A 13,833-nucleotide genomic window follows, 5' to 3' on the forward strand; every position below is an offset into this window, starting at 1 on the left:
CCCCCCAGAATATGGAGTCTGAGGTTAGCACCCATGCAATTCCATCCCATCTGTATGGTTAAGTAATGAAGTGTGGCATGGTTAGGTAACATTTAAGGAGCACCTCAGACAATGGTGTGTCGTAATTTGGTGGGGTGGAGGTTAGGCTGTATGCCAGAGTCCCTTCTAATTCCTAGATCCAGCAAGAATTCAATTGTTGGAATAGCCAGGCCAGCTTCTTGGTGAGTTAAGGCCCCCTTAGGGTAAAAAAAGTTAAGCGGCTTTGTGCCAGAAGGCAAATGAGTGGGCCCCTCTCCAGCTGTTGGTGAGAAGGACAGAGGCAGAGTTGTGTGTGTGAGAGCTAGAAGCTGGAGGCAGGTTTCTGGCCTGAGAAGGAAAACCATGCTTTATTTCTGCTTGAGTTCAAGGCTGTGGCTATGGGAGAAGCAAGACCTTCTGGGGTGCTGTAGGCTCAGGGCTGTATATGGGTGTAAGCAATCCATAATCATTCCAAGGAATCCAAACCCTGGGAAACCACCTGCCGCCCCTGGAATCTTGCAGTGCTTGAAGATTAGGGTGGTGTGCAACATTATGTACCAAATGTCCAGTCTTCCTAGTTCTGTGCAAGATCCTAACCATTTTGATGCCTTCATGAGTGAGTGAATCCATCAGAGCATTTAATATATCTATATATAAGAACAGATTTCTCATAAAGTATTTACACCATTTCATGTATTTATGTACAAATGTGCACTTTAATTCTTACAAAATATATTTACAGTTAACTGCATCAATGAAAAACACTTAGGCATTATTTAACCAATATATATGTATGTCATATTAGTCTGCTACAACAATTGAATACAGCATGGAACAAAATAGGAAGGCACAACCAATCTCTTATCAGGAGCTGCTGATTTTGGCTTTACTACTTTCCCTCACTAAAAAATTGCACCTTATCTTCAAGCTGCTCTATCAGTGTAAAATATGCTGTTATTAATAATTCTCCTGAAGTCCTCAGAACTGTAAAATGATATAGTACTATTTGTCAAACATTAACTGTAGCTTCTCTTTTTGAACTCTGATCTGTATTATGACACTTCAGAAAGTAAACAGTTGTTTGCTCTCCCTCATTGGCATTGCAACATCTAAATGATCATGAAAACTCTGGCCTGCCCTTTGAAAGCATAGTCACAAGATGCTCTGAGCTTTGGTCATTCTTTTTTTACCAAAAAAAAAACCAAACAAAAAAAAAACTTCAGACAAGAGGCTTCTTAGGTTTTGCTGCAAAAGAAACAGGCAGTAAAAATAATTTTTAATATTCAAAAGAGTGACAGGTTATTTTTCTCAATGTAATGTAGCTCTTTAAACAACATAATTAGGCAAGGCAAAATCCATTTCTAATTTTGATGACAAATTTGAAGGTACATTGAAAATAAATCTTTTTGATGGCTAATTTGGAAGATAAATTTTCTCAGCCTTTAATGTTTTGAAAATTTGGTAGTGGATTAGGTTATATAAATCAAGTGGAGGTTATCTGTAAAATGCTATGTTGTATCATAACTCACTAATAGCAAAAAATTATGTTTGACTACTCAAACAAGTCCTGCTGAGTCCAATGGGACTTACTCCCAGGTAAGTATTGTTACATTGCAGCCTAAAACACCAGTAGATGTTGTAGAAACAGACCCTGAGGTGTGTTTTATGCTGCATTAATTATTTTGCTCATCTTTATACTGCATTGATACCACACCAAATTCATGTGCCAATTGATCCTCATTTAGGCCCTATTCACTTTTCAGCCTTTATTAGATGCCACCTAAGACAAGTGTGGGGAACCGTTGGCCCTCCAGATATTGCTGAACTACAACTCCTATCGGTCCCAGCAAACATGGCCAATGGCTAGGAATAATGGGAGTGTTCAGCAACATCTGGAGGGTCAAAGGTTTCCTATCCCTGCTCAAGTTTTTAGCATAAATGTTTCCCAGAAACTAAATAAGTGAATGCAGGTAGAAATCTGGTTCAGCTCTCACATGGCTATGCACTCCTGAGAATCCTTGATGTAGTGACATCCTGAGAAGAGGAAAAATACTCATAAGCAGTAGCAGCCCACCCAGAAAGATGGCCCTAACTGCTTCTAATCAGTGCACATTGCAGGAAGAATCCTTGGGTGTGCTCAGCTCAGTAGGTCACAACTCAACAAGATTACCTTCTCAGAAGGTCCTAACCATTCAAGATTGTCATGCCTATACAATATAACAAAATAATGAATTTTGACAATGCTAAAAATAATTTGTTATTAGGGAGGCTGAACTATAATCCTAAAGAAGTTGACAACAATACTTTACAAGCAACATTTTAATTCACAGTGTAATGAATCCATTTGGTATGTCTTCCAAACTCCGATAGGATTACGCCGTATTTGGATTGGGCACATGCATATACTCGATTAATGACCGATCTAGAACTCTTTCAACAAGAGCTTCTTCCACTATACTTATATCCTGAAATAAGAAGGGAAGATAGTCAGACATGCAAGTAAAGCAAAAACAAAACAAAATCCTGCTTAGCAATAAAAGTAGTCCTATTAGGCTGCAACTGTAGTTGAACCAGTACAAGAAAATCAGGGTTGAGCTAAGTGAATTATTATCCCATGCAATTATACTCTCTGAATACAACTATAATATTCTTATTACACAATATGATTTCCTTTCTTGCAGAAATAGGCAAACAAGAAAAACAGAATGATTTGTCTAAGTTAGCATGGTTGCTTAATTTTTGTACTATGCTCCATTTTATGTTTCATTGTATTTAATGTCATTTATTTCTCTATTGTATTCCCCCTATCATATACTACTTACTGGAGCTTATGTGGAAGTGAGAGACTACAGCTCTAGACCTCTGGCTCTAATGTTTGCCCTAAACTATTAAGAACAATGCCTCTCACTTGCTCCCCCACACCCAAACTTGGTCCCCTAATTTTCTGGGAAACCTGTTGCAGTTATTTCAAAAGAATACTCAAACTGGGGTGGGGAAGGATTAGATCAGAAAGAGAGATTGGAACAACTCCTTCACTAATTCTTGGACTGGTATTCAGGAAATTAGGCTTCTCTGCATGAGTGTAGCACCTTTGAGCTATTTGATTATTTCTCCACTGAAGTTTCTTAAGGCTTTGTAACCTTTCTAATTCCCCAACCATGACATTCTTGCAATCTACATATGTCCTCATATGACTTATCAAGGAGATATGGGGGAGGTGGAAGTTGTAAATAAATGACTCTTAACAGGGGGTTAGGAAAAACAACCAGGCAATTTACTCACGATATAGTCTTCATAATAGAACGTATGTCTGAGCTGAAGGTGCCTTAAGAAATTCCTGCTGCAATAACTTGAACCACCACCAGGCGATAAGCGACAAATTGGACAGTACTGTAAATAGTTCAAGGGGGAAAAATAAATGCACTAAAAAAGAAAGTGTTTTCACAGTAGCAAAAGAAATGATTATTGCTAAAGAAAGCAAAATCTCCATATCTGTTTGTTAGCAGTAAATTCAGATAATTCCTTGTTCTGTTTTGTATACAACTAATAAAATGCCTTGTAAACCAGTCTCTCATGCTTAGATGTTGTTGGTTTGCTTTTGGGGTTTTTGTTGTTGTTGTTGTTTTTGTTGTTGTTGTTGTTTTTGCATAAATAAGGTACACATTCCTAGCTATGGAGTGCTTTTTCTTTCTTTCTTGTATGCTCTTTTTATGCTATCTGACAGAGCTGGCCCAGGAGGAGATCGTAGAACTCACTGATGCTAAAAGGTTGAGTAACAGCAGCAGGGTCACACTCTCCCTCTCCCTCTCCCAGTTAATCCATCAGGGCAACTAAGGCTGATTTATTCTTGAAACCAATCCTGAGGCCGGACTGAAATGGGTCAAGAAAACTGATATCTTCCAATAATACCTATAGTTGCACTGACACTACTCTCTTGATCACCTTACCCAAGAGAGTATTAGCAACTGGTCAATAATTATCCAAAGTTGTCTTCTTTAGGAGAGATTGTATCAGAGCTTCTTTTAAAGCCAGAAGCACCACTCCTCCTTGTAATGAGACATTCACTACTGTCTGAACCAACATAGTCATGTGGTCAAACCTCTCTGGCTAGCTTTAATCAATGAAGATGGCGTCAACTGAAACTGATTCCATAAAACTTGGTGACATGGAATACTGGAAACATCATCTGGATGTAATAGCAGCAAAGTCATATATTTTCATTTATCATTATATTTATTTGTCACTTACTACATAGAATGCCTTGAAGCAACTATCTATCTATCTATCTATCTATCTATCTATCTATCTATCATCTATCACCTATTAGCTGACCATAAATATGCATATTCTAGTTTATGCTGCTACCTAATATTTCAAACAGTCAATTGATTTAAACAACAATGTGGTTTGAACCTAAAAAATAAGGTGTTTACCACAGCTCTCCTGTCAGATCTGTGGAAAGTGAGAAAATGGTCCAGAAAATCTTCTTCATCCAATGAATACTGGCAGAAAGGGCACGGATATCTGAAATCACATAAGGTACCATTTATATATTAGCTACATTTTTACATTTTACAGATGGTGTAGTAGTTACATATTAAAAGCCAATATATTCTAGAGCTGGCAACTGAACTGGATGGTGAGCCACTTTGCTCCTGCTAAATGGGATTCTGCATCAAGTCTCTCTCTACTGGAGATGGGATGGGGACATGATGCGAGTAAAGACTGTTGACCTGGCATCAGTAGTTAAGATTTAGATTAGTATCTGCTAAATGATCTATGTTTGGTTTATTTAAAATGGTGAGTTATAATTTGATTTTAAACTGTATCATCATTCACCCTAAGTCACTAGGATAAGGGAAGGCTAAGATTGTGAATGAATAAATATATAAACCAAGCTGAGAGTAGATTTCTCCCACCATTATTTTATTAAGATACACTTTACCTTGTGTCTGGGTATGCAACTTCCTGTAGGGGCCCATATTTCTCTATATATTGGTCACAAGTTCTCAGATGAGCTCGCATTTCACTGAGGAGCACCTAGATTCATTTTAAGAAACATTGTGTCAGTATTTTGCTGTACAGAATGCTATTCACTAGCAGACTAGCCCTAAAGCTTGTTTAGTAGACAGAAGTAGGTCACATTTAATTCCAAACAAAGTATGCTTAGGATTGTAGTTGGGCTGCCCAACCTTTGCAAATGGAAGTGCCTTGTATTTCTTCATTCTAAACTACATGAAGTGATTCAATATGTTAAAATTCAACATTTACAGGTTAAATTGTTAAAAGGGAAAGTGATGGTTACCATAGTTTTCCTAAAGGTAAAGGATGCAAATGTAAGATCAGGATTTGTTGAATTGGAGATAATGTACACTGAGAATTCTATAGGCGTTGCTCCCAAGTAAATGTGCTTAGGGTTGCTAACTTCAAATCCCCATGCATTTCAGAATGCCTAAATCCATGAGGCAGAAAATTATGGAATGCCAATACTTATTTACCTGTGTTCCACATTCTGTACAATTTTGGTGTCTATCTTTCATCATCTTGGTAATATCAGTTGCTGGAATCCCTTCAGAAGGAAGAAACGCCCGGCAGTAGGGACATGTCCATGTGTTATTCCTTATACTTGCAGCAATACAGGAGTGGCAAAATCTAATGGAGAGATAAAAATAAATACTGTTTCCAAGCAAAACACCACTTTAAAGAAAGCAATTTGAAAAGTCACACAGTTATGATCACTAGTGAACATGACCTTACAGGAAGATTGGTTTCTACCACAGTTCTTGTGTTAATCATTTTGTTTACTTGAGAATCCCAATCTACAGGACCACTGATAAAGTGAGGCTACAGAAGATAGTGTGTTCTGTTATGGGGATATCTGTGCATTAGCTAAAGTTACTCATTAACATGCAAGCGCCTACTTGCTAGCGCCTGCAAACTCTGCCAAGTATTAGTAAAGCACTATGGGAGAGATCAAGCACTTCAAGCAAACAAACAAAAAAAGAGAGGTACCATTCAGCCAAAGGTTAAGCACTTTAATGTCCTGCTGAATTTAATGGAGAAGAGTAAATAAAAAGCATTTTTACTCATTTACTGAAATCAATGGAACTCACAAGTGCTTAACATCAGCTGAACTGTGCCTGTAGCTGTTTCACTGCAAATATTTGTGCAAGATTCTGTTGTGCTAACCTGATTCACATATATACAAAAAAAAAAAAGACACAGGAATAAATTGAGCATGTGCAGAGTATCATTATCCTTGGTTTGAAAGAGTAGTCGTCAGATACATCTTCAGTAATTATTCCCAGCTTCAGTCAGACATAAAGAGTACATGAAAATAAAAGTAGAGGACAGAAAGTTGAAGCCAATTACTTATTCATGAAATTATTGCACAAATGACGGGATGAAATCCAGTCTTGTGGATATAATCACATTGCGATGGCTATAACACCATGCACACAAGAGCTGACAGGGATATGTTTGACCAGTGGCAGACTGCCAGGAGTGTCCACATGGCTCTGGAGATAATGTCGGGAAAATGACTAAAGCTTTTACTGATGTTGTGTCTAAGCCTACTGTAACAAGCCTGAGCCCTTAAAAAAAACAAAAAAAAACACCTTTGGGGCTTCCCTCACCCCCACAGCCTTTCCCACCTCTGTGCAAGCTTAAAATGCAACACAATGTGTGGAAATACAGTGGAAACTCGGGTTGCGACGTGATCCATGTGGGAGGCACGTTCACAACCTACAGCGCCGCGTCTGTGCACACGCGGGTCACGATTTGGCACTTCTGCGCATGCTCAAAGCGTGATTTAGCACTTTTGCGCGTGCGCCGTAATCTGTTCCACTGCTTCCGGGTTCAGCGTGGTGCGCAACCCGAAAATGCATAACCTGAAGCGTCTGTATCCCAAGGTACCACTGTAGCCTTGAATATTGAACAAAGTGTGTGACTAAGGAACTACACCAAATCTGTTAGGTTGATCTGGGAAGTGCTGACATCAATGAACAAAGGGGCTCTTAGCAGTGCTCAATCAATACATAGTTCTGGGAAATGCTCTTTTTTAAAGAAGTTGCTTGCGTTAGTACCACATAAGCTTCCCTGAAATATACCTAATAAATAAAATGTTCGTGCATATTTGGCAGGTGGAGAAGATAAAAGGTGGGCTAGCTGTGGAGCAGCATTAGTTCCCTTACTCCCAGCAGCAATAGCAGCATATGCTAATTAAACAGGAGCCTGAACAGTACTTGGTGTGCCTTTTTTTTTACTGAAAACCAATCCAGGCTGGTAGCATTGCCTGTCAGCTTCGTCCTCTGCCTCAGTGCTGCTCTTGTAGAATTCAGAAGGAAGATGGGGACAAAACTAGAATTAGTTCTGCCCATTACAGTGGTACCTCGGGTTGCAAACACCTCAGTTACAAACACTTTGGGTTACAAACACTTTAGGTTACAGATTCCGCTAACCCAGAAGTAGTACCTCGGGTTAAGAACTTTACCTCAGGATGAGAACAGAAATTGTGTGCTGGCGGTGCAGTGGCAGCGGCAGGCCCCATTAGCTAAAGTGGTGCCTCAGGTTAAGAAAGGTTTCAGGTTAAGAACGGACCTCCGGAACAAAATAAGTTCTTAAGCAGAGGTACCACTGTATTGGCTCTGACTCCACCTGCTGTTGGCCTCCCTTGTCTTCCAAGCACATTGGGCACCAGGGCATCACTGCTCTGACCCATCCATCTATTTTGGCACATCACCTGTCCCTTTCTGTGCCCTATCTCTGTCTCTCTCTCTCCTGCCACTGTACCGTTTGCTCCTCCATGACATATGCCTTGTTTGTGGCGACCCAGCTGCATCAAAACACAACACAATTATTACTGCAGCCAGCAAAACCAATATGTGCAAAACAGTTCTTCTGCATTTTCGCCAATATTGGCGCCAATGAGACATATTCTTAACCAGTTGCCTTGAGGGGAAAGGCTGTTTCTCCTAGAAGACCACGTGATATGCATGCCAGGTTCAATCTCTGGTGTCTTCAGGCAAAGTTGGGAAAGATTTCTGCCAGAAACTGAGAGCTGCTGCCACTCCGGATCAGCAATACAGGACTGGAAGGCCCAATGGTTTGACTCAGCATAAGACTGTTTTCCTACGATCAGAAGTTGGTTCAATTTACTTCCATTAAAAGTTTGCAACAATGTGACTTAATTCATCCTTCATGTACAACAAAGATAGGAAGAACAGGTAAAAGGGCTGCATTATTTTAGCCATTTAGCCATGGGCACAGCCAAGAAAAGGCAGGGAGGGGCAGCTACCCCCCATCAAGCAAATCAATACAAAATACTTAACTAACTGAGGTTGCCCCCCCCCAACATAAAGCCTGCTCCCCAACATAAATCCTGGCTACGCCCATGCTTTTAACTGTTTTTTCACCCAGTGCCTACTTATAGAAAAGTTGTGTTGTTAAGTTATACAGCAGAATAACATGTTGGATCTGTGATGAAAGTTTCAAAGGTTGGTTTCAGTGCAACCCTGACCAGGCCTATTCAAAAGTAAGTCCTAATTATTCCGTGGAGTTACTCCCAAGTAAGTGAAGTTGGACTGTAGCTTAAAACTTTTTTGTGTGTATTTTTCGTCTTTAATCTGAATGTAAAACATGTATTTCATTTTAAAACAGCTTCATTCTGTTCCACTTTCTAATCCATAAAACAGTTGGTGAGTAATGTCTTCCAAACTGAAAAGGTGTTTTTAGCATCACTCTTGAAAAACCTTAGAAACTGAATCCTATGTACTGTATTGGCCCAAATATAAGCCACACCCGAATATAAAGCCACACCTTTAAAATTCAAGGGGGGGAAAGACAATAACCGAATAAATACCTGAATAAATGTGTCCCTAAGTAGATCCTGTGAAATGTAGTTTCTTCCAAGGGGTGTTTCAGTAGTTTCCCTGTGGGCTTCTTGGATGTGGCACCTGAGGGAGGTGCAAAGAGACCTCTTTCTCTTCCCTGCTCCTGCTTCCCCTCAAATTAGGAGTGGCAGCAGCAGCAGCAGCAGCAGCCAGGCATGTGGGGCAGGCAAAAGGGGTTTGGAGGGTAGGTGAGTGGGTGGGAAGGAAGGAAGGAAGGAAGGAAGGAAGGAAGGAAGGAAGGAAGGAGGTATTTGGAGGAGCAGGGGGCAAGCAAGGAGGCTTATGGGGAGATAAGGGAAGGAGACTTGGGGATTAGGACTGCTGCTGGTGGCCTCCAGTCCAAATTCAGACTGGCTCAAAAACAAGCCAAGTTATTTTTTCACTTTTTCAGACGGGATGAGGAATAGAATGGCTTATTTCTGATCCAACCCTGTCTGAGGAGTTGGGAGTCACCCATCATTGCTTTGCAACCTATGGTCAGGCCATAACCTTAGGGCTACATTCACATTGAACAAACACAGATATCTGTGCCTTCGAAACACGAAAAAATGTTGTGCTTAAAATACTTGTGTTGGCTTCAGGGCAAGTCCCATGGTCTGCAACTGACCTGTGCTTGGGGGAAGGCTTGGGAGTGGCGGGCGGGCTGCGTGCCGTTGCCCCACACTCTCGAGCTGCTTCCTGGGAGGGAGCCGTGCCGCTTTGCTGGTGGCCTCCCCGCTTCCCCCTGACAGCTAGAGGGGTGCTGCGAGTGGCAGGAGGACTGTGTGCCATGGCCCACATTCCCAGGCTGCTTGGGGGTGGGGAGCCATGCCGCTTTGCTGGTGGCGTAAGGTTGTGAATTTAAGCCGCACTTTAACTTTTCACTGTCAGAATTTGGGCGGAAAGTTAGGTTTATATTCAGGCAAATACGGTATATTTATTTAGAAGTGGGTACTACAGAGTTCCATGGGGCTAACTCCTTAACTACCAACCATATTTGTGCATTTAAATACTAAGCTTTAGTATTCCACCATTCTGTTGCCTATAGGTAATGTTCTTCATTTCTACAAACATGGGCTTAAAATTGCTCATGTGAGACTTTAGACAAATAACAAGTTCCTGCTAATGTTTTGTTTTTACCTGCAACATTTCTACATGTACTGTAAAGGAAATGCTGCCATGGGCTTTTTGTTGTACTAAGTAAGGATTAGTCGAGCAAACTCAAATCCTTCTCCTCAGCCATAGCTGAAAAGAAGTTTTATCTTAGATTAATCCAAAAGGAAAGTTTCATTGTGGTTTCCAAACACGTGCAAGGTTTTAAACAATGAACCCTAGTTAATAAGTTAAGCAAAGTTAGAGAGAGTTATACAATTTTAAAAACCTACTTCTTGGGTTACATCCATCATTCTGAACTTGCAAATGCTATTTACAAAGATCAAGTGCAAGTGCCAGCTGTTTATATGTATCTGAATTTGCACATAACACAGAAGCGACACAGAGGCATACCATTCAACTGTAGCTGGTAGACTATCCACCTTCTTGGCTTAGGGCATCAGACCTTTCAACTTTTTTAGTATACAGGACTGACTCAAGATTTTTGCTGGTTTTAGCAGCATGAAATGAAGTGTCTCTGTAGGAAGTAACAATGTACCGCAGAATTCCTTGCAGCATTGCATTGTGAATTAGCATTGTTATTGTAAACTTTGCTGTCTGGTCTTTGACCTCAATAAAGATGGATTGATTGAATTAGCTGTTCCAGAAGAAACACAAAATCTCACATTTGTTCATTGTTTCTGGTATGGCAGCAGGTCCCCTTGAATAATTCTGCTCCAAGCAGCTGCCTTGTTTCGCTATGTATTGGTGCCAGGATTGCTACCACATACATTGAAATATGCAGATTTATATATTTTAAACATGTTTGTAGGTGGGTGCTACAAAAATGTGCAACAATACAGGTCTTAGTCAAGTTACAAGCTCGCTTCTGAAAATGGCTTCGGAGTGAAGATTTCTAAAACTTTTTTATTGGGGTCTGCCAGACACCAAATTCCATCACCCCATGGGTTGTTCATACTGTCACTCCATCCATTACTCCACCAGGGAAAATAGGCTCCAGAAGGAGAAATGGTGGCATGCAAGAACAGTAAATAAATAAATAAATACAAGTGTGCCTAGTTTGTATGACTCATACTAGGCAGGTTGAGACAAGATGGCCTGAACAATTTGGCTGGCAAAGGATCTGTACTTGATTGAATCAATCTGTACTTGATTGAATCAATCTGTACTTGATTGAATCAATGAGAGGGGGAGGAATTGTAGCTTGTGAGCATGAAAGGCATTCACAACAGTCAAACCATGGGATGGCTCTTACATTTGAACCAGGCCCCCAGATGGAATGTAAAGAAGACACAAGCCAAGTGCTAACTTTTCCTTACAAATTTGTTCTTTTCGATATCCAGTCTTCACTAGGGAGTAAAAATGGTGGTTTTGGCATATAAAAAAGCTATTCAGAACGTGTTTTGTTTCTTGCCTGAATATCTCCCACTGAATGCTTAACAGCATGTGCATGATTCAAACATTTTAGTACAGTTAAAAAAGTTAAACAATGCAATTGTGGCTGCTAATGATTCAACAGTTAGGCCTTTCCTTTAATATGGAAAGGGGCATCTATACATTAATAACAATGTCTCAACCTTGTATGTGCTTGACCTAAATTTGTTAAGGAAAATAAATTTTAGTCCATCCACAGGCAGGCATGGCGGGCAACTCTGATTTTTCTTTTTCTTTGCCTACATTGGGAGAACTCCAATATTTTGGAATATTGACAGTGAACAGATTTGCACCAATATGTGCACCATAGAATCATCATCATCACTGAATAAAAATATGGGGGAAGACATTCCAAAACTGGGAGTGTTCCTCCCTTGTTTTAGAATATCATGGTTTTTTAAAAGAATTTTTTTCAACCAAAGTTTCTCAGGGGAAATAGTGGTTGAATTTTGCCATTAGAAATTTACAAAAAGGATACTTCTAAGAACTCGGGATGCTTCCTTCTCAAAATATACAAATGAAAGAAACAAACATACTGGTATTTTATACCCACATGCATATTAATTTATATTTAAGACATATCAGCACACTGAGGACAATGCGATTAAATGGATCCTTTGTTCCTTGATAAAATAGAATGCAAGCAATTCCATTGGGGAAAGTTAAAACAGGTCCAGAAACTCAAAAGAAATCTCCAAAATGTATGTGGCACTTTTATAGTGCTTTCAAGTTTCCAAGCACATCACATCTATTCTCTTGTAACTTTTTCAACAACTAAGGTATTCACATCTTGATAGAAGTGTAGTGTTGATCAGTGTAGTGTAGATCAGAAATGTTTGTACTGGCTCAACCACTACACTACACCAATTCACAAATATAAATAAATTTGGATCACACATCCCTTCTTCCCCGACCCAAATATCTTACTTAAAGCTTGTTTTCCCCAAAATATTAAAGGGAATGAAGAGAAAGAACAACGCATCTTAACTTAGGTACATCTTTTTAATACCAATCGCCTAGATCTCGGATTCTGTTTCTGAACTGAATCCACCGCATGCAAATGTCAAGTTAAATTACTTGTTCGTGCGCTAATTCTTTCTGTGCTCGCATCTTGAGCATTACCACAAAAAAATATGTCGTTTTATGATCGCATCCCAAACGGAAGCCAAATACCCTTTCTTTAAAAAAAGAAAAGAGAATTAAACGGAAGTTGGTTGGTCCCAGCATAAGTATGGAAAGAACTGCAGCTAACAAAGTCGAAGCATATTCTCGCATTGCAAAGAATGGGGATTTACTCTCTTCCCACACCCGCCTGAGCCAGTTCCGGGAGGGGAGTTTCACTTACACGTGGCCGCACTGCGTCCTTACGGGCTGGTGGAGCACCTCCAAACAGATGGAGCAGTCAAAAGATGGGACTTGCGGCTGCTTCTCCTCTTCTGCTACCTGGAGAGGGTTGGCCACCTCCCGACTGTCGCTGCTTAACGCGGATCCCATCGCCTAAACTTTGGCACTCCTGGGAGATCAAGGCTCTTTGCGCCGGCTGCTCCTGCTGTGGCCGAGCGCGCAACGCGCTATGAAGCTTTGCAGCTGGAATTATTGTATTGTATTGTATTGCGATTGCAGGATTCCGCCTTGCAGCAAAAGGAAAGCCGCGCGAGCTGCAGATCTCCCGTTCCGTGCAACGAACTCTCCGAGACCACGTTGGGGGCCGTTTGTGGCGGTTACACTGGCGACACCCTGCAAAAACATTATTGGCGGATGCAGGACCAGTCCAAGCCGGCGCGAGGAAACCTGACACCCTGAGCCGGACAAAGGGGGCCAGCTAGCCAATCGGTGGCTTCGTTCGCTGGCTGATGCGCTGTTTTCTTTCTTTGACCCTGATCCACAGGGCAAGCCCCATGCATGTTTACTCTAAAGTAATCCCCACGGTGGCCGGCGGAACTTAACTCCTGTGTAGGATAGCACTTTGCAGTAGCCGTGCGTCACAGGTATCCCTAAAATAGCGATAGAAAACGAAATAGGCAGTTCACTGTCGAGCGCGTCTCTTAGGCATTCAGAAACACTCTTGCAGGCTCATTGTAAGATACTAAAGCAAGAATACACATCTGTATCATTAATCTGTATTATTACTACTACTACTACTTTGGTAAAATGAAAACACATTGCATGCGTTCCATTGAAATCTTTTTATAACTTTTAAAATTAATTTTCAATATAACAAATAACACATCAAATAAACATTAAAAAAGTAAATTAAAAACCTTACAATACTGTTTACACATTCAATAAAACATTCAAATGTGGGATTTCTCAAATCCCTTGACTTCCCTCTGCCCCTTCTTCTGGTTCCATTGTTTCATCATTAATTCATGCATGTCTGTGTAATATTATTCATCTT

General features: G+C 40.5%; 1 protein-coding gene across 1 annotated transcript; it reads right to left on the bottom strand.

Annotated features, from left to right (window-relative positions):
- Window positions 1–714: 714 nt before the first annotated feature.
- RNF125 (ring finger protein 125) lies at window positions 715–13,400 on the bottom strand. The gene is made up of 6 exons (XM_028737083.2): window positions 12,781–13,400; window positions 5,517–5,670; window positions 4,964–5,058; window positions 4,452–4,542; window positions 3,301–3,408; window positions 715–2,483 (listed from the first exon to the last, which is right to left on the bottom strand). The coding sequence occupies exons 1-6, from the start codon at window positions 12,927–12,929 to the stop codon at window positions 2,391–2,393; spliced, it is 690 nt and encodes a 229-aa protein (XP_028592916.2). The 5' UTR covers window positions 12,930–13,400; the 3' UTR covers window positions 715–2,390.
- Window positions 13,401–13,833: the final 433 nt, after the last annotated feature.

This window comes from Podarcis muralis, chromosome 8, assembly GCF_964188315.1.
Source record: "Podarcis muralis chromosome 8, rPodMur119.hap1.1, whole genome shotgun sequence".
Taxonomy (NCBI): Eukaryota; Metazoa; Chordata; class Lepidosauria; order Squamata; family Lacertidae; genus Podarcis; species Podarcis muralis.

Bases quoted from the DNA above. Each gene is read 5' to 3' on its own strand.
- RNF125 (XM_028737083.2), bottom strand. From the start codon at position 12,929: ATGGGATCCGCGTTAAGCAGCGACAGTCGGGAGGTGGCCAACCCTCTC. The intron at 5,671-12,780 runs GTAAGTGAAACT...TCTCTCCATTAG, and splicing joins AGGACGCAGTGCGGCCACGT to ATTTTGCCACTCCTGTATTG. The intron at 4,543-4,963 runs GTAAAGTGTATC...ATGTGATTTCAG, and splicing joins GTTGCATACCCAGACACAAG to ATATCCGTGCCCTTTCTGCC.